This window comes from Danio rerio, chromosome 10 (assembly GCF_052040795.2).
Source record: "Danio rerio strain M-AB ecotype USA chromosome 10, GRCz13ab, whole genome shotgun sequence".
NCBI lineage: Eukaryota > Metazoa > Chordata > Actinopteri > Cypriniformes > Danionidae > Danio > Danio rerio.
In genome coordinates this window covers 45,970,202-45,990,394 of record NC_141030.1, presented here as the reverse complement: position 1 = coordinate 45,990,394, position 20,193 = coordinate 45,970,202, and the positions used below count along the sequence as shown (strand labels likewise).

The 20,193-nt window shown below is 36.3% G+C and overlaps 1 protein-coding gene and 1 long non-coding RNA gene across 7 annotated transcripts in view; one reads left to right on the top strand and one right to left on the bottom strand.

The window, feature by feature from the left end:
• Positions 1–20,158, bottom strand: part of LOC141376469 (uncharacterized) — a 21,603-nt gene extending 1,445 nt beyond the window's left edge. The window contains exon 1 of the long non-coding RNA XR_015501662.1: positions 20,024–20,158. This is a non-coding gene — a long non-coding RNA (uncharacterized LOC141376469). The remainder of the gene's footprint in view (positions 1–20,023) is intronic.
• The window catches only part of dgcr2 (DiGeorge syndrome critical region gene 2), a 44,835-nt gene continuing 24,925 nt past the window's right edge, over positions 284–20,193 (top strand). For all 6 annotated transcript variants that reach the window (XR_015500322.1, XR_015500323.1, XR_015500321.1 and 3 more), the window contains 3 exon segments: positions 284–624; positions 17,184–17,216; positions 20,071–20,193. Coding sequence is in view for 2 of the 6 variants with exons in the window: in NM_001002656.3 (NP_001002656.2) it covers positions 549–624; positions 17,184–17,216; positions 20,071–20,193 (232 nt within the window). In the remaining 4 variants the exon portion in view is untranslated.

Below are 20,193 nucleotides of genomic sequence, written 5' to 3'. Positions count from 1 at the left end.
TCTGGTAAAGAAAAAAAACCTACAAATTCTGGAAGCGATGCGAAATGCAACGCAAACGTAACTCAAATGTAACGTAACGCGTTACTTACTATAAAAAGTAAGTAAGTAACGCAACTAGCTACTTTTTTGAGGAGTAACTCAATATTTTAATACTATCAGATGTAACTTTCCTTCTGGTTGTCAAATGTGTAATGTTGGCGATATTCCCTGGAAGCTGTGAAGGAAATGTCACGTGTGTTATTATGAGGAGCGGAAGTAGCGCCTCCTCCTCCGGCTGTGGGCTGGAGAACATGGTTGGGATTGTTTTGATGGGACGGTGGCGGAGCCATCTTGTTTTATATCCGTCCTAAGCCCGTTTACCGAGCCAGAGGAAACTACTATGGAATATAACACTATTTCCCAAACGTAGACGCGTGAAATTAAGAAACCCGAGCACCGAACCTCCTTTATATTCGACGGAATAAACCGAATGGGTGTTGATTGTGATTAATCGGTGCATTTTCTCTCGCACATTTTCTCCGGTGTAAGATACTATGAATGGAGGATAAATGTTGCCGAAGGCTGACAGCGGTGGTTTTGTGCTTCTCCTCTTCATTCTGACAGTAACAGACCCGCCAAGGACAGGTAAAGGTTTTGTATTTGCTGAAACGGTGTTCTGCTGCAGTCTGTTTTGCTGAAGCCGCGGAGCTGCGCTTGTGTTCGGTCATGATGGGAAGATTAGCCGCTGAGCTGCAGAGGCCTTTAACTAGCGCTATATTATATTTTATTCGTCTAATTTGTCTGACCAGATCTTAGTATATGACATATAGCAATTTTTTAAAATGGTATTTCCGTTGACAATACGTTGCGTCTGTTCATGTTACTAGCTTTAAGGCAAGCTGTTTATTGCATACCATATGGCAAGCCGCATTAACATTTATTCCATAAAACTACATAGCGGGCCTGCTTCAATAATTGCAGACTTTGCACTTGTGTTTACTGTATCTAAAGGCTTCAAGTGTCCATATAACTTCGTTGAATATAACCTTTTATTGTAATTATGCCATAATTTTCATGGTTTTAAATCGAGGTTTCAGAAAGCTGAATAAATAAGCTTTCCTATGATGTTTGGTTTGTTATGATGGGATACTATTTATCAGAGATTCAACTATTTGAATATCTGCAAACTGAAGATAAAAAACTAAATATTTAGAATAATCACCCTTAACGTTGTGCAAATTAAGTTCTTAGCAAAGCATATAACAAACTAAAACGGTTTTGTTTACTGTAGGATATGTACAAAATATCTTGATTGAACATGATCGTTACCTAATATTTTAATAATTTTTAGCATAATAGAAAAATCAAAAATGTTGACACATAAAATTTATTGTTTCTGTTGCTCAAACTGTACCTGTGCAACTTCACAAGACTTGACACGAGACACAAGTTTTCTGGCCCAGCATCACATATGAAGGAAATGTTTTATTTACACATTTTTTGTGTAAAAATACATGCATGTATGCATACATACATAAAATAGATACATGTAAATCCTTTGGTTTTCAAACACACCAATATATTTCTGTTAAGTAATAATCAGTTTGAATTAGGGCTGCACTACATATTGTTTGAGCTTCGATATCGCAATGTGTGTGTGTCCGCAATAGTCACATGGCAGGATATGGAAAGTTGAGTTTTGAATATAGATGATGAGAATCCACAGGCCAAAAATTGAGCTAAAGTTGATTTTATATTCGCACATTCATTCAGTTGACAGTCCTTATACTGTTAGGCACGCTAATTTAAATATTGGGTCTGAAATCGCATTTAAATGACTTCAAAACCACATTAGCACTATATAATTGACTGTGAACCATGGTGTAATTTGATAGTCATTGGCTGCTAATATGATTTTACTGTTTAGATTTTTGCAAATAATACTTTTCTTAAATGATGTTATTAAGGAGAAAGTCTGAATGTGCGAATATAAAACCAACTTTACCTCAATAGGCCAAAACACATGAGATTTGTGGAGGCACTACAGAATTGAACTATTACAGAGTGAACATTTAAAATAGCCATGTGTTTTTAAGGTCTATGTGAACATTTTAATAGTTTAAAGCATTTTAAGAGAACATATAGAGGATAAAAAGGTAAAAAAAAAAATTGTATTGATTTACCCATATGATGAAGACTATGCATTGCACTTCTACATTTGATTACTATATTTTCAGCCTGGAATACTGTTAGACACTCCCCAGAAATCACTGTTTATTTCACTTTAACATTTGCTCCATTGTGTTTATTTATGACTGTAGTTTGTTTATTTTATGTTAGAGCTGCACGATTCTGACTAAAATGAGAATCGCAATTTTTTATTTTTATAAATACATGACTTTTTTTTTTGCTTAAAATAAAGATCACGATTTTCTCACGATTTTGTACATGTAAAATAAAGGTATGGTAAAAACAAACATATGGCACAACATCGATAATAATATTATTTGTAGGTCTACTGTTTTTTTTTATAAATAATTCTATTCTACTTGTAATAATTCTTATGTTGAATTAATATGTTTAAGATATATGCTTGCAATCTGTCATTGACAACATTACTAGTCAATTTAATTCACTAGTAAAATCAGACATTTGCCATTATCAGATTATATTCAACAATATATAGGCTAGAGTAGTTATACTGACACTGTAAACATTTTTTTTCATGCACAACTCTGATCGCTATGAAAGAAAAAACATAACAAATGCTTGTCGTAATCATAACTCTAAAATGTGATATGATCATTTAAATGATGTGCACACTTTCGGTTTCATTTTGACTGCTAAGTGCTTGTTCATACTTTGCGCGCAGCTCCCAAACGATCACTCTGTGCCACAAACTAAATATTATTTACAACTTTATTACCTGTTACTCATAGCATATGCAGGTTCTGTTCACTAAAGTAGACGCGCGCGTTTATCATTAAGTAGAGCGCGCACGCGCATCCTCTGTGATAACAGCTCACGGTCAGCAGCTCACGTCACGTGTGATTTCCCAGCTGCGAAAACATCATTATATGAAGACAAAAATGACATTTTTAGGTGAATTATACCTTATAAATACAGTATGTGACTCTTTCAACATCATTTGGAGGTTTCAATGTCAACGAGCAACGTGTGTGAAACAATGAAAAGACTCGTGCAGCCGCCTTTAATTCTCTCCTGAACTTGAAAATATGATTGGCAGAATCGTAGAAACGCTGGATTAAGATCGTCTAGGGCACAGGTGTCAAACTCAGTTCCAAAAGGGCCGCAGCTCTGCACAGTTTAGTTCCAACCCTAATCAAACACACCTGATCAAACTAATTGAGTCCTTCAGGATTGTTTGAAACCTACGGGTAAGTGTGTTGGAGCAGGGTTGGAACTAAACTGTGCAGGGCTTCGGCCCTCCAGGAATTGAGTTTGACACCCCTGGTCTAGGGGGTCGAATTGAGATTGCGATCTTTATACAATTATTATTTTTTATTTTTTATTTATTATTATTGTGCAGCTCTACTGTATGTAAATAATAAATTGCATATATTTGTCTCTCTCTCCCATACAAATGATCCCATTCAGTTTAATGTAATGTCTTTCCGAATAGGGCTATTTAGGTCATGTGGTGAAATAGTTTTTATATTGCAGGGAAAAAATATCGCCACGTCAAAATTTATCAAAATGCCAATATCTTGCAGCCCTAGTTTAAATGACACTTTAATTGCGGTGCTTCCAAATTAGTGATTTAAAAAGACTTTTGCGAATACAAATGAATGTGCTACATTTTACACAAACTACATGTGATATGTGAATAAATTAGAAAGTTTTGCCTTGGCATCTCGTAATTTTGAGGTGCTTGAGTTTCTGAAAATGTTAAGTACGCTTGGCTTTAGATACCAATCTGAAATGATTACTAAGGGCTGGTCACACTACACTTTATTTTTCATTCACTTCCATTCATGCAAATCATTAAATTCCGGCTTCTGTTAAAAAAGGTTTGGCTGCGTTTGAAATCGCCTACTAAGTAGGTACTACATTTGAATTTAAATGTACTACGCGGCCGTTAGAAGTACGTTCTATACAGTATGAATGGAACTCAGACGTGCTACATCCGCTGTTTTGTCATCATGTGACCCACCCACATCAGTTGTGTCGCTTTCTTCTCATTCATGAATTCTCTCGTGGTGCATTATGGGATAGCTCAGTGTCCATCCGATGCGCACTTCAGAATTTCGCCGGAAGTAGTAGGTCATCCGGGTACTTCTTACATACTGATTTTCGAATTCTATGAATTCGGGCATACTACTCGGCTCGCATACTGTTTTCAGCATATTATATAGTTTGGAAGTATCCGATTTTGGACGCAGCTTTCAAGTTTGGTGTGGTCAAAATCACATCCGCTGATCACTAGTAAAATACAGCCACCTTTTAAAAGAGCACTAAAGTTATGGCTTGTTTCCACTGACTGGTACAGTACGGTTCGGGTTGGTACGGGTCACCTTTATCAGGCTTGCGTTTCCTCTATAAAAAGTACCCTTTTGGTGGGCGTGGTGTAAGACAGAAAGTTTCAGTCGCATCATTCTCGCTCGAGGAAATGTCTACAGTAAAGCTGCACAGGTCGTTCACATATCATACTAAAAGCACTTCTCCCAAAACTGATGCTTTACACACATAAATACTTGTGTATAAATGTTTATTACTGACTTTTCTATAAACAGGAGTTGATTATAACTGCAGATCAATGACAGTGCAAAATAGCCTACCCTAACGTCTGTAATTATATAAAATAAATAAATAAATGAACATATATGAACACATACAGACCCTTACAGTCTCCGATATGTTACCAACTACAATTTTGGTAACAAAATTTTGGGACCCTTTGGAAAGGGTCCCGAAAAAGTGGTATGGTTTGGTTCGGTACGCCTTTTGACAGTGGAAACGGCCATAAAAGCATACCAAACCGAACCGTACCGTACCACTCAGTGGAAACAGGCCATTAAACATGCACAAGTAGTTTGCATGTTAATTTGATATTTCATTATGACTGTTGAAGTGTCCATAGATATTTTGCTTAGTCAAAGTTTAGTGTGATAGTCTGGACTTACTGGTTAACTTAAACACTCAAAACTGAACTACACTGTTCCAATTCACTATGACCATTTATGTGAGGCTGCTTTGACACAATCCACATTGTAAAATCGTTATACAAGTAAAGGTGAATTGAATTTAATTGAATTATTAATAAAGCTCATTTTGACATTGCTTGACGCTCCAAAACTGTAATGAAAACACGGTTAACTCCCAAAACACTGTTAGCTTATTTATGTGAGTGCGTTAATGAAAAATCATCAACATTATCTGATTATTTAACTGCATGTTGATTTTTCTCCAGAAGAATGGTTAAAAAGGGCGAGGGAGTGGTGCAGTAGGTAGTGCTGACGCCTCACAGCAAGAAGGTTGCTGGGTCGTTGGTTCGAGCCTCGGCTCAGTTGGCGTTTCTGTGTGGAGTTTGCATGTTTTCCCTGCATTCGCGTGGGTTTCCTCCGGGTGCTTCGGTTTCCCCCCACAGTCCAAAAGACATGGTACAGGTGAACTGGGTAGGCTAAATTGTCCGTAGTGTATGAGTGTGTGTGGATGTGTGTGTGGATGTTTCCCAGAGATGGGTTGCGGCTGGAAGGGCATCAGCTGCGTAAAAACTTGCTGGATAAGTTGGCGGTTCATTCCGCTGTGGCAACCCCGGATTAATAAAGGGACTAAGCCGACAAGAAAATGAATGAATAAATGAGAATGGTTAAAAACTGAGCCTTATTTTCCTTCAAGCTATTGTACATTCTTTTACAGGAATTTAAAAAAAAAATTGTTTTAAATTATTGGTTTTTGTCTTATTTTACATTAAAAACGTAATAATAAAATAAAGTTAATAATTCTGTTCTATTAGTTTTTCCATACAAAAAGTACTGATAAGAGAACCGTAAAAGTACCGAACCGAAATGTGGTATCGATAAAAGTAGTAATATCGTAAAACCTTAACAATACCCATCCCTACTTATTACCCTATTAACCTTATTACCCTAACTTGCCTAATTAACCTAGTTAAGCCTTTAAATGCCACTTTAAGCTGTATAGAAGTGTCTTGAAAAATATCTAAAATATTATGTGCTGTCATCATGGCAAAGATAAAATAAATCAGTTATTAGAAATGAGTTATTAAAACATTACGCTGTGTACTGTGTTGAAAAGAAGTCTTTCTGTTAAATAGAAATAGGGGAAACAAATATGCATGGGGCTAATAATTCTGACTTCAACTCTACATTCTCTGTGTATAGATTTTTTTTTTTTTACTATAAATGTTGCATATAAAACACCAGAATTGCTCACTAGTTGGTTTTTAAGGATTGTTAAAACAGCTTGCCATACAGTATATGCCAACCATTCACAGTCCATCTAGTGTGTCTGGAAAGCCACAGTTCAATAAAGAGCAGACAGATTGAGCCGGACGGCGTGTCTGGGAGTTTCTTTGTTAGATTTATTAATCCTTTTTTATAAGGTGATGGGTAGAAACCCGGTGGATCAGATAAATAGGACAGTATTTAGGTTAATGGCCTGTGATGTGCTTTTTTCCTTTATTTCCGTGGGGAAACATGGGTTATGTGCTCGTCTGCACTTGTTTCTGGGCAGGTTCTGGTGCTGTGATGAATGGCATTAAATAAACCCACAGCTGCGGTTTGAGCCTTTTGTTCAAATGAATATTACACCATCACTGATGTTAGCTTAAACGGAGCCAGGAGCAGCGTATAAATACTGCGAGATGAACTCAATAGACGTTTTAGAGTAAGAATACTAATCTCAGCAGACTAAAAATAGACGTTTTATTACATTAACAGAATGTGCTGTTGCCTTGTGTTAATGTTATGATGGTTAACAAACAAACATTTAAATCTTTAAAAAATAATCACAAAAGTCTAAAACTAAAAACTAAAGCTAAACACAAACTTGTATGCAGCTTAAGACAAAACCAAATATTTTCAGCAATTTTCTAATGTAAAAAGGTGAATGTTTAATATGCCATATAAAATGTTTATATTTAGAAAATTGACAATGATCACCTCAGGCACACCTCATGTGCTTTACTCAGTGTTAAATGCTAATAATGTGAGTTTGAATGCCATTTTACATCACATTTATTGTCATACTACTGACAGCAGCAGCAGATAGTTCACTTCAGATCTTAAAAAGGAAATAAACCGTTTTAAATTGAACTTCAGAACTGAGACTCAGTGCAAACCAACACATATCAGTGATTCAGCATCTACATTTAATAATCTTAAAGAGGTTTAGTATGTATTAATTAGACTATAATACTTACCATTTCGTTGGAGTGCAGTGAGCGCACTATTCTGTGCTTCTGAGTGGCTGTATTTAAATATCTGCCGTGTTTCGTCTGGTCTAAAAAGCCAAATTACTCGTCACATTTGCGTGTTGTTAGGACACGGTGTTACAATGTAACCTGCTCACCAAATGTTTACATTTGTAATATTTATATTATTTGCTAATCTGCGTCTCATTTCGGATTCTGCAACTGTCCACCGGAGGTCGCATTTCAGTCGCGGACGCTTTCTTTGAGAGCCTTCATGACTAAATAAATAAAATACTTGGTTTTCCATCAAGGCAACCCGGGGTGCTGAAATATAGTTGGCTAAACTGGCATTGGGCGGGTTAAAAAAAATAAAAATAAAAAAACAGATCATTTTTAGATAAACAAGAATGTTCACTTAGCATGTTTCTAAAATATTTGCAAACATATTATGATATTTTTTTATGCTTTAGAAAATTCAGAACCTTTAAGTAAATAATCACTTTTTACTGTGTTTTATTTATAATCTATATTATGTGTTAAGTGAAACTAATGAACTAAAGTAAGACTCGAAACTACAATCAATCAAACTAAAAGACAATAAATGATTTGAAATTGAATAAGAAATAAAAACTATAAGCTCATGCACTGCATATTTAAAATACTCAGTTGAGACATATATTGTCAAAAACATTCTTGCTGCCTTTATTATTTTTTTGTAACTTCATAGTTTCCACTACATTCATTCTTCCATGGCGGGGCGCCATGCCAAAATTGATTCCCGCCACGGCTACATTACAGCTTTCCATTCAAAACATTCAGTTGTGTTTTTTAATAGCGGGTGATAAATGCACCAAAACGTTTTAAAAGGTAAGTGAATTATACCAGCGTGAACTTTTCTGTAACCGTAGTAGTGCTGTGCGTCATTTGTTTAACCCTTTAAGGTTACGTGCTGACTGACCTGACTGACTGACTGACTGACTAGTGTGTGATGTATGAGGCCAGCAAACTCGACAAATAGATGTTTTTATAGCCAACATACTCGTTACATAAATGCACTAAATCGCAATTCAGCCTCGTTTATTTGAGAGCGCACAAGAAGATCTGCGCTTGAGTAGCCCATGCTCGTAGGCTATTAAATAACTGCGTTTACGACATTAGTCATTGAAATAACGCCAGGTAGTTGGTAGATCTGTGTTAAAAAAGGTCTGCCGCCACAGCTGGAAAATTACCAGAGGAAACACTAAACTTACATTAGTCAAACTGACTAAAAATATTAAGTTAAGCTTTGTATACTGCAGAAAACATATTTGCAACCTCATTAACTTGAGGTAACTACAATGTAACACAATCTAAGTTGATCTAAAAAATGTGTCCCCCTGAAAAGAATTTATAATGACAGTAATGATTTATTTTGTATTATTTATGTATTCTCTTTTTCCCTCATCTGTAAGGGGTTAAACTATTGGGGAAGGGGTTGTTCTGTAAAAAAATAAATAAGTAAACAAAAAGTAAAAAAATTAAAATAAGTTACATAAAACAATATAAAAAGCAACATAAAAACATTTTTTCTATATACTTTTTCACAGTGTAAACATAAATAAATATAAGCCTAAAAACTTAACGTTTAATTAAAACGTGGATTTTTAAATAGCCCAAATGGGCTATTTATAATTAGGCCTGTCACAATAATCAATATATGACTTTATCGCACAAAGCATTGACATGACCTCAGTTATCTTTGGTGATGCAGTATATATCGCCCATACATAAAAACCAATTCTAGCAACGTTTGAGCTGATTGTGCAACATCTCTATCTGGTCAATAAAACACTAAAATATTTACTATAAATTATTGCTATAGTATATTTTCATGTGGCTGTCTGACAACAGAAAACAGATCTGATAGCAGATATCGCAGCCTCTTACTCTTTACCTTGCACTTTTTTTGTTAACATTTATTTAATATTTATTTAGGATTTGCACTTTCACATTCCGATTCCAATGCCTGATTATTAAAATGACTATAATTAAATGAAATATTCTTAATAATGAAATATGATGTGCTCTTTGGAAAAGTGTACTTCAAGCATCGTGATGATATTATATTGTCGTTCTGGCATTATATAATAATGAGTGGCATAACATGGCCTTAAAATGACAACAATATCATTCATCGCAATATATTTTGGTGAAATATACTGTACAACAGACCTATTTAAAGTAGTTTTGTTCACTCAAAAATGCCTCTGTTTGTTTAAACTACTTATTTAAAATGAGCTGAAACAACACAATTCTAGAGTTTTGTGGGAGGACAACTTAATTGTTTCATGTTCCATCAACTTAAATTTGTAAAAACTAATGAGTTAACCTAATTCCCTTATGTTTCCCTGACGCAAATTGATTGTTCCACACCAGTGTTCCTCGGTCTCAGTGTAATTTATAGATCCGCAGGGAAGGTGTTATTTCAGCAGTGGAGCAGGTGTTCACCTGTTCACAAGAGCCTTTCTGTAATGTGCTGTAAATCTGCTCCGCTAATCTATCCCAGTGAAGCAGTGTTTGGTTAAGCTTAACTTTAGACTCACGGGTTGAACGGATGATTGATTGAACATCTGAACGTCTGGACCACCCAAGAAGCTCCTCTTAAAAAGTCAACAGTTTGTCTGTGAAATCGTTTGTCTTATTTTTTCAGGAGATTCTTTAGCGGATTGGAGGATCAGTCTAATTGGGTGTTTGCTAACGTCAGAAAACAGAAATTATGTTATGAGATTACTAGGGCTGTAACGATACACCAAACCCACGATTCTGTTCGTATCACGATTTTTGACCCACGATTCGGTTCGTATCACGTTTTTTTTTTTCGTGTGGGGTGGGAAAAAAGATTTTTAAAACTAAATTTTTTTATTAAATAACATTTGAAAACTCTTTATAAACTGAACATCAAAGAACAATATTAACTGTGCAAATTTTTAACAATATAAATAGCCATATATAAAATAAACAATTTTTTTTATAATATTTTGTTTTATTTACCATTTTTATAAGATTTTTAACAAACACAGTACAATACAAATAATAATACAGATATAAAAATAAATACAATACAAAATAATTGACATTAGCCCCATCCCACCCCCTCAAAAAAAAAAAAAAAAACACAAAGGGAGGAATCGTCTCAGTTATCAAATATACATAAGTATACACATGACATATGTAGCATAAACAAATTTTTGAAAAAGATGACAGTATTCACATTTCTACAAAGTCAGTGTCATGAATATATGAGTTAGAGATGAAAATTTCCAAAGGTAAAATGCTAGATTCCCAAGAGTCTTAAAATATATAAAATAAATAAATAGCCAAAGCTATAACACTTCTGTTTTCTTTGTAACAAAATACTGTTGAAAAACCAAACAGAACTAAACTCCATTGTGGAGATGGTTCAAGCATGTTGAAAATTCTTTTTCAATCAAGTTCTCTTACATTGAAAAAGTAAATTAAATGGCTGCTGTTTCACACTGAGGTAACTGAGGCTTAATGCCTGTGCTGCAAACCACTAATCAAGTAAACATTAAACAAATAAACAACTTATTTCTCTAAAGAAAACCAGACTTGTTGGATTTAAGGGAGTTGAAAATTCTTCCGAAACACCATCATGTCAACATTGCAGTGAAAAAACGTGACAACTTTCCTTACTCTGCCGAGGAGTCGGGACATCTGGTGAACGCAACGCCCATCCCTCTCTGCACAGCCACATTAACAATGTGAGCAAAGCATCGTTCAACAGCATTGGCAATGTTTCTGTCAAGCGGGGTTACGTTGGTTTTGTTTTTGGATATTCCTGACACATTCAGACGGTCCCTTACTAAGAGCTCCGCGCGAGTTCTCCCGGCTAAACGCCTATTGTGAGGGCTTAAACGGAGCAGTGCTCGTAATGTCGAGCGTAAAAAAATGTTTCCTCACGTTCTTCTTCAACTAGCTCAACTTTTGCAGGCACGCGTGACGTTATTGGAAGTCACAGGGTGTGTCGCGATTCTCCCTTATCACACCGCGACACAGGATTGTAGATCAGAGTGTGGCGATTTCGGTTTCATATTGCGTATCGTTACAGCCCTAGAGATTACATAATATTGCTTTCTTTGCTCATTGTTTGGTAAAGCATTAACTGATGGAGCTCACTGTAACTAGTTATTTGACATGGAATTAATTTAATTTGATGCAGTATTAGGGTTGTGCCGATAGACTATGGCATCGTCCATCGCCGATGGCCGACAAACTTTATGATGCTGAGCTTGCATCACGATAAGGGTTGTAACGGTATGAATTTTTTACGGTATAATAATCGTCTAAAACAATACCACGGTTTGACGGTTTCACGGTATACGGTATTAAATAGTAATTCTCATAGCAAAGACCCTGAAAAGAATAAGAACACGTTTTCTGACTGAACAAAGGTTTTATTTCAACAAACTTATAGAAGTTTTTTATAAAAATAAACTGAAAAATCTCCCATTTTAATAAATTAAATTAGAAGGAATAAACAAGCAAGGTCTTTTAAGATTAGACAAAAATAAACTTAAACTGTTCTTCCTTATAAGCAGGATAAATGGGAGACCAAAAGTGCAATACCAAGTTTATGGCTGTAAACATGTATTTAAAGCGTTGTTTTTTTCAGTCTAGGTTGTGATGAAGAAATGTAAGCATGTTGAGATTTTCAGGACTTAATCTTGACCGCTGAGGTGAGAGAATGTGTCCACTTGTACAATGAACAAATAAAAAATAAGAAAATAATAAATAATGTGTCAAAGTCCAAATAAACATGGTGCAAATCCTCAGTAAAAAAAATAGATATAAATATTTACTATACTATAAATAGTTACATAACGAAACTAGATTCAATATGGAACATCCTTAGGTTTTATGTGCCAGCATGGATATGGTTGTCTGTGGATATGGATTCGGTTGTTTGCAATGCAGACAAACAGCTGCACCTTCATTTGCGTCTTTTGAAAACAGCAAGAGCAGCAGTTCGTCTCTGCTGTGTCACTGTTTTGTCATGTTTCTGTGCTGCTGTGCATGCAAAAGTACTTAGTATGAGAATTATTTCATGCTAAACTTTTTTTTGCGTTTTATTTAGCCGCGCATAAGTGTATGCCTATCTCTCATTCCGTGTTGTTCAAAAAGCTCAGTGTTGGTTCACAAACAAAAGCGAAACCTATGCTTATTGGTTGTGATATAGCGAGTTTGAACCAATCTGGGCATGGAGGAGGGACAATGCATCAATGTATCATGTCTGGTTTGTCCGGAGACACAGTGACGAGTGTTTCTTTGTCAAATCAGCGTTGTCAAATTTTGATGACGTAACCGCACTGATTCCGGAGCCTCTGAAAGTCCGCGAATGTTATGTGATACAGCACTGGAAAGCTGAGATTCTCTTCTTTATGACAATCTTTGAATTGTATAAATGGGATCAGCGGATCAAAAGTTATTAAACATTTATAAGGCAATACTTATTTTTAGCCGCGGGCGGCTGTCTCGGTTTTTAAGGGTTAAAACCGTTGATATGCAATTGTTCATGGTATGATAATCGTGCACGTTCAAATCGTGGTAGACCGTCATACCGGTATATTGTTACAACCCTAATCACGATCCATCTCCCTGCCCCACATTTATATTGATATATAACTTGTTATTTGCATGTCATCTTAATAGCAATAAAGGTCTTTTCATGAGCTGTGGTAAATGTTACATATAGCTGCCGCTTACACGGCTGACAGCATCGCGAGGATTAAATGAAGGATTATACAGCACCTCTCACGCTTAAAATGTATAGATTCAGTGGCAAACGCTGTTACCTGCAAACCCCGTCCCACAGACTTTAAAGTGAATGGCTTTAATCATTCTCATAGCGGACTTGAAGCCACTAGAAGTCTTTTATCCACTCTTGGAAAAGTGTAAATGGTGGATTAACATTCAGCAGATCATCACTAATAAGACGTGCCATTATTAGTAACTGTAGGTAAATCTGTCAGTGTTCTTTCAGCGCTTCACATTTTCGCAGTTGTAGCTTCTGTCATCTGAAGGCAGAAGGCATTGACTGAGTAATTGACAGCTGATATAAACCAATCATTCGCGTTCAGTTCTAGATAAGTTAGCCAATAAGAAGAGCACAAAGGCAGGGGAAGCATTGCAGGGTTTTATGCAGTAAACTATTAGAAACTGACAGTGCGACTGACAGCATCGTGAACATTTTGCTGTGAAAACTGGTCGCACATAGGTAAATAGATGGCATGCGTGAAACATTTTACATGCAACATGCCGGCCAGCTGTGCTGCTGCGCTCATATTTGACGCAGTGTCTGTTACAACGACAGGTCCTTCCGTTTTTATGTCCCATTCCTCCTATGCAGTTTTCAATAACTCTGCAATGTTAGTTGAGGTAGACGGAAGCTTGTTAATGATGTTATCCAGTGTAGTTTGCCTTGAATCAAGAGGTTTTGGTAGAGGTCGCAGTGCCGCTAATTTATCTGTGATGTGTCTTGTTAAGTGATAACGCAAGTTCGTAGTGTTTCCTGAATATTTTAAGATAGATTTGCAAAGCTTGCAAATGGCATTTTTTGTCTAATTCAGAACTCTGAGACAGTGTTACGCCCCATTCACACGGGGCTTCAGCGTCAACGCTTGACTGAAGGCGTGTCTGAAGTTGGGGCTGAAACGATCGTCGTAGAAGTGTCAGCCAATGAAATTCAGTCAGCAATAGGCCACTGTCTAGCTGGTGTATTTGCATACAGCAATCTGATTGGCTGACGCTTCCGTCGACGCTTGAAAAGTTGAGCAAGTCCCAACTTCTGCATCGAGCAACTCCTCTGAAGCGGCGCTGACGGATCCACAATGCAGTTCGGCAATGCCTGACGTCACCCATTCAAAGTGAATGGGAAGCGTTGACGCTGAAGCCCCGTGTGAATGGGGCATTAAAGCCAAAGTGCAGCCACATGTCAGCTCTAAAAGCTGGAGGCGCCTTTATATTTTCCACCATGCTCACTTTTGCTTACTTCTAATACCATACTACTTTGCGTTTTGTTGATAGCGAGTTAGCGACATCTACTGGAGCACAGGAGAAGGTTATTTGGTGCAACTTGAATCGATACTTCAGGTTGGACTATCGATGCACTATCGTGAAAGAAATTATTGTGATAGTTAGATATATCAATATTTTTGCACAGCACTAATACTGTGTGTACCAATATTCTGTTTGACCACATATAAGAAGTGTACTTTTCTACGTGTGTTCATAGATATTTTTTGCCATGCATAGATCATAAACCTCTTTCTGATGCTGCCGTGAAAAAGGCCGTTCACATATCATGTCTTTTGCTCTAAAATAAAAGTTTGTTTCTATAATCATTTTGTGTGTAACGTGTACATTTATGAATGTGTAAAACACTTGTAATTGTAATATATACATGTGAAAACATTTTTCTATTCATAAGGTATTTAGATGTAATAAAAATGATGTGATTATTAATATATATGTAAATATTTTGCAATTATTTTCAGGGTTTGACATTAACTTGGCGAGTAGTTTTCCACCATTACTAGCCATTTTCGCCATTTTCACTAGCCACAATTTTTTGTTGGGAAAATACTATTTATATGCATAAATTAGACTTTGGCATGGGTTGCGGCATGCTAAAATTACATAATTTAGATTTTGTGTTTTTTCTACTTCTCATTCATTTAACTGTTTATGGTTCATGAGCTTACTCAATGAGCATGAGCAAATAGGTTATGCTTTTATAAAAAAAGTGTCGCATTGCAATTAGTTTTCTTTCACAGGACTTTTCAGGGCTCAACACAATAAGGATGTAAATTTTTTTTTTCTCTGGCCAAACCAAACTATTTATTTCCTTGCCACAATTTTAAATAAAGTGTTAAAACAAGCAAAATACTTCTGTATACATACACTTTTTATTCAACAAAACAGCTGACATTTAAAAAATATATATTCTCATGCATCTAAAACTATGCACAATGATCTGTTCTTTCTCAAGATCTCAGATCACCAGTAACCATGCATACAACAACATATTAAAGCAATATTATTATAAAGGATGATTATTAAACTAAAGTAACAGCAAGCAAAAGAAAGCGGGTAAGAAACATTCTGTGCGTGATAATGAAAGGCTGATGCCGCGCACATGGTTAATGTTAGGCCATATAATAATCTGTTCAAAGAATGAATAGGTAACACTTTACAATAAGGTTTATTAGTTAATGCATTTACTAACATGAACTAATTATGAACAACACATGTACAGCATTTATTAATCATAATTGAACATTTACTAATGCATTATTAACATCCAAGTCCGTGCGTGATAACAATAGTTAATGCACCATGAGTTAACATGAACTAACAATGAACTACCGTATTTTCATTAACTAATGTTAACTAGCATGAACAAATACAGTAGTAGATGTATTGTTCATTGTTTGTTCATGTTAGTAAATGCAATAATTAACATTAACTAATGAACCTTATTGTAAAGTGTGACCAATGAATAAAGCGAAAGCGACAACTGCTGCTGCTGCTTACAAAGAATCTCAAACCCTTGAAGGACTGTGGGTGCACGAGCATCGCACTAATTTCGTTTGCAGGCACGGTTGCTTCTAGTGAGAAAACGGCACAGGAGTTTTTAAACATTCGTGCACATCAAATCATCTGTGCTCGAGACACTAAAGCCCTCGTCAGCGAGTGAGGAAAGCCTGTCTCACCGTGCGCGTGATCCTCTCATTCGTTATTCACCTGCTTTCCTTTGCTCACGCTAAAAGCTGTTTTTGTCAGCCGTACTGCTTCTCCATTTTAAGATCACATTTGTACGCATGTAGATAAACAGTCATAAACTAATCTGTCTAATCTGTGGGGATGACGAGCCAGCACTGGCAATTTAAAAATGAGTTTCAGCCGTCTAACCCGCCACAACCGAAATCTACCCGCATTTGGCAGGTTGGCGGGTGTTAATGTATTAAATTCAATTCAGCTTTATTTGTATAGCACTTTTACAATGTAGATTGTGTCAAAGCAACTTCACATAAATGGTCATAGTAACTGGATCAGGGTAGTTCAGTTTTTAGTGTTTAAGTTCAGTTCAGTTTAGCTCAGTTCAGTGTGGTTTGAAGTCATTATTGAGAGTCCAAACACTGAAGAGCAAATTCATCGATGCGTAGCTTTACAGATCCTGAACCATGCAGGCCAGTGGCGACAGCGGAGAGGGAAAAAAAAACTTCACCAATAGGAGAGTGAAGTAAAAAAACCTTGAGAGAACCAGACTCAGTTCGGCACAACCTTTTAATTTCTCCGCTGGCCAAACGTCTTGTGCAGAGCTGCAGTCTCAGTAATGTTAATGTAAAGCCCTGATTATTTTCATGGATGTGTGTGCATTCATATATACATAATAAATACACGTGTTTACATTACATTAATACAAAGTTTGATTTTGTACCCAATAGTTGCGATTAATCATTAAACGGCACTTAAACTTGTATGATTTTATTTATTTTAGCTAATTGTAAAACTAAAAGTTTTGCTTACTTGAATTGTAATTTGAAGAGCATTTCAAAGCTCACATAAGAGATTACTAGTGAGATGACTAGTGAATTGCATTGACTGTTTGCATATGCAGATGTATCTGTGCCATCTATTGATAGCTACAACATGATAACCAGGAGACAGACTGTCTGTTTAACCTGTGAAAGATTAGTTGATGAAAAATCAGCCTCTTCAATCAGTGAATGTGTGTGTCTCTCCGCAGGTCCGCGGCTCGCTCTGGCCAGACTGTTGACAGGTAAGAAGAAATGTTTGACATTCCTTAAAGGTATAGTATGTAGGATTGACACTAGTGGTTGAGCTAGATGGGGCAGCTCAAATTTAAAATATTGGAGAGGGTTTTTTCACTCTGCCTCATCTCCAACGACTTGACTCACAAGCATGTTGACAACACAAATAGGAGCCAAACATGCCTGAAAATCGAGCCTTAAGGTGCATGTCAAATTAAGGTATTTTTCCATCTTCGTTTGAGGTCAAATAGAGGTTTGAAAAGGTTGAGTGACGATATACCCTTTCCACAATGTCCAATAACTTGGTGCTGCAGTAGGTGGGGTTGTAAATGCGTCACACTGCTAGTGTTGTCATGATACTAGAATACTGTACCAAGCGATACTGTAATTTTAAAAGCATCCATTTACCGCTAACATTTGAGCGCTGATACGCCTTTGTGTTCACGTGCTCAACAGAAATAACTGTGATTGGCCATGAAGGTCATCAGTTCACCGAACTCACCGCTGTTTACTGAGTGACACAGGGACACTGGAGTGTTTTAAGGTCACATCGATCAGCTAGTTTGTCTATAAGCTGACATACAAGCGATCTGCAACATATCGCAGCTTTAAAACACTTAATAACAATGTTTAGAACTTTATCAGACGTTGACTGATGTGAATGAGTTTATTGTCTGGACTCTTTGAAAATTCTTCTACGAGTGATAGCTCTGTGTTGCTAACCTGGTCTCTGTTCTTTGTACCTCGCTTAAATGATCTAAGATGATTTGGCAGATCCTGGATCTGTTCATTTTGATAACTGATCTCTGGCTAATTTGGTGCTTCAAACAAGTTTGTGAATCAGATTAAAATGTCTGGATGAACTGATCTGAGATCGCTGCGCGTGTTGTGAAGGACGGATCTATCTATCCTCAATCATGATCAGCAATGTAACAGTTGGCTGACGGCATAGCAGCGTAATGACATCATCTGATTAATATTCAATGATCTATGTGAGCAAAATTACATCAAATTAGCAGTAAACGGTTTGATAAGTATGACACGCAATATTTACACTTTCATGTGTCAAGAGTATTCATTGTGTATTTCAATGCATATCATCGTATTTAGTTCTACATTTAGAGAAGATTTTCTTTATTATAGTAGTCTAGGCCTACTCAAGTGTTTTAATAAGGAATAACTGTATAAATTAATTTTGCATCAAAAAAAGCATTTTGATATCGGTAAAGGTGTCTGCAACTTTTGCGAAGCAACAAATCACCGGCATGTCAAAACACGTGCATGACTGCATAAATTATTATCCTTTTTTTTTTTTGGGTATTGTACATTTACACGTTTAAATCTAAAAAAGTTCATATCACTACATTTTCAGTCTTTGCACTTTTATTTTGGAGTTCAGATTGCATACGTTTTATTAATTTATATTTTTTAGGTTTATATATATATATATATATATATATATATATATATATATATATATATATATATATATATATATATAATTAAAATTAGACACATTTACTTTTTTCCCAAGTGTATATAACTACTGTAAGATATTATCAGCCTTTGCTACACACTTTCAGTATTTTTTTTGCTCGAACTGAACGATCTAATCCTGTTTATATGAAATGAACCTGCTCCCTCACAGGTTTGAGCTATCAGAACTGTTGTTATGACAACAACCCTCAAATGAGTTTTGAAGAACGAAACGATCCTGGATCGTGTCAAATTGTCAATAACCAAATCCAGCTAATTGAGTAATCAACGTATGATGAACAGACCCCTGGTGTGGTCATGCTGGATGTTTTTATTCCTGTCTGACTACGAACTGCGAGATATGAAGTCAATCTAAGTAGGTGAAGTCCCAAGACACACCCACTGATTGCATAATGTTCAGGGACCAATGGCGGTTCAGAGATGTTTTAGACAAAAACAACTCCCCCAGTTTGCTGTTTGGTCAGCTGCTTTGAACTGCCAAAACGGACTTAAAACAGAACTTTTTTGGCTAGATTTGGTTCAAAATGAGGTAACTTCAGTTCTTTTTTTGGTTTAGTTTAAAGTAGTAGTTTAGTTTAGTTTAAACCACATGCTGTGGATTTTTATAGAGCTGAATCTGCATCTCATTTCAGAGGCTGCTTCTGTCTTTTGGAGGTTACATATTCAGCCACGGCCACATTGAGACAGCCTTCATGTTTGTCACCAACACTCGAAAATTTTATTTATCTTTATTTACTTGTTCAAACTAAATTAAAATGAGCAAAAACAACATAACTCTGGAGATTTCAATGTGACAACTTAATTTTTTATGTATAATCCACATCAATTTGTTTAAAGTGTTAAGTCAACTTATTGTGTGGAACCCTGCATTTTTTTTACAGTGAAGGCAACCCGGTATGCTGAAATATAACTGAGTAAACTGGCAGTGGGCTGGCAGAGATCAAAACAAAGTCAGACATTCAGACACAGAATGCACATTTTCAAAGCACATTAACTGACTTTAGCATTGTTTTTCAGATAAACAAGTATGCGCACTTAGCATAATTCTTAAACATTTATGGTATTTATGGTATTTTTATGATTTATAATGATCAAAAACATAGATACAGCCCCTTTATGTTCATCCTCAGAGTGTTACTTTGACACTTTGACCCTGTTTGGGTCTATTTTGCCTGACATTGGCACTGTCCTTGATGCAGTAAGATGACTCTTCGTCTAAATTTGGCTTTGCAGACTAAACTAGAGACTTTTTGCTGTTGCATAATAAAGCATTTGTGATCACACATAAAAGAGTCTGTCATGCAGGTCTTTCTTTTACCAGATTAGCTGCGCTCGGTTTATCGTCTGACCGCTGTGTGATTTCAGATCTGCGCTGCAACCCTGGCCAGTTTGCCTGCCGGAGTGGAAAATTGCAGTGTATCCCGTCAACCTGGCAGTGCGATGGCTGGACGGCCTGCGAGGACAAGAGCGATGAGATAGACTGCCCTA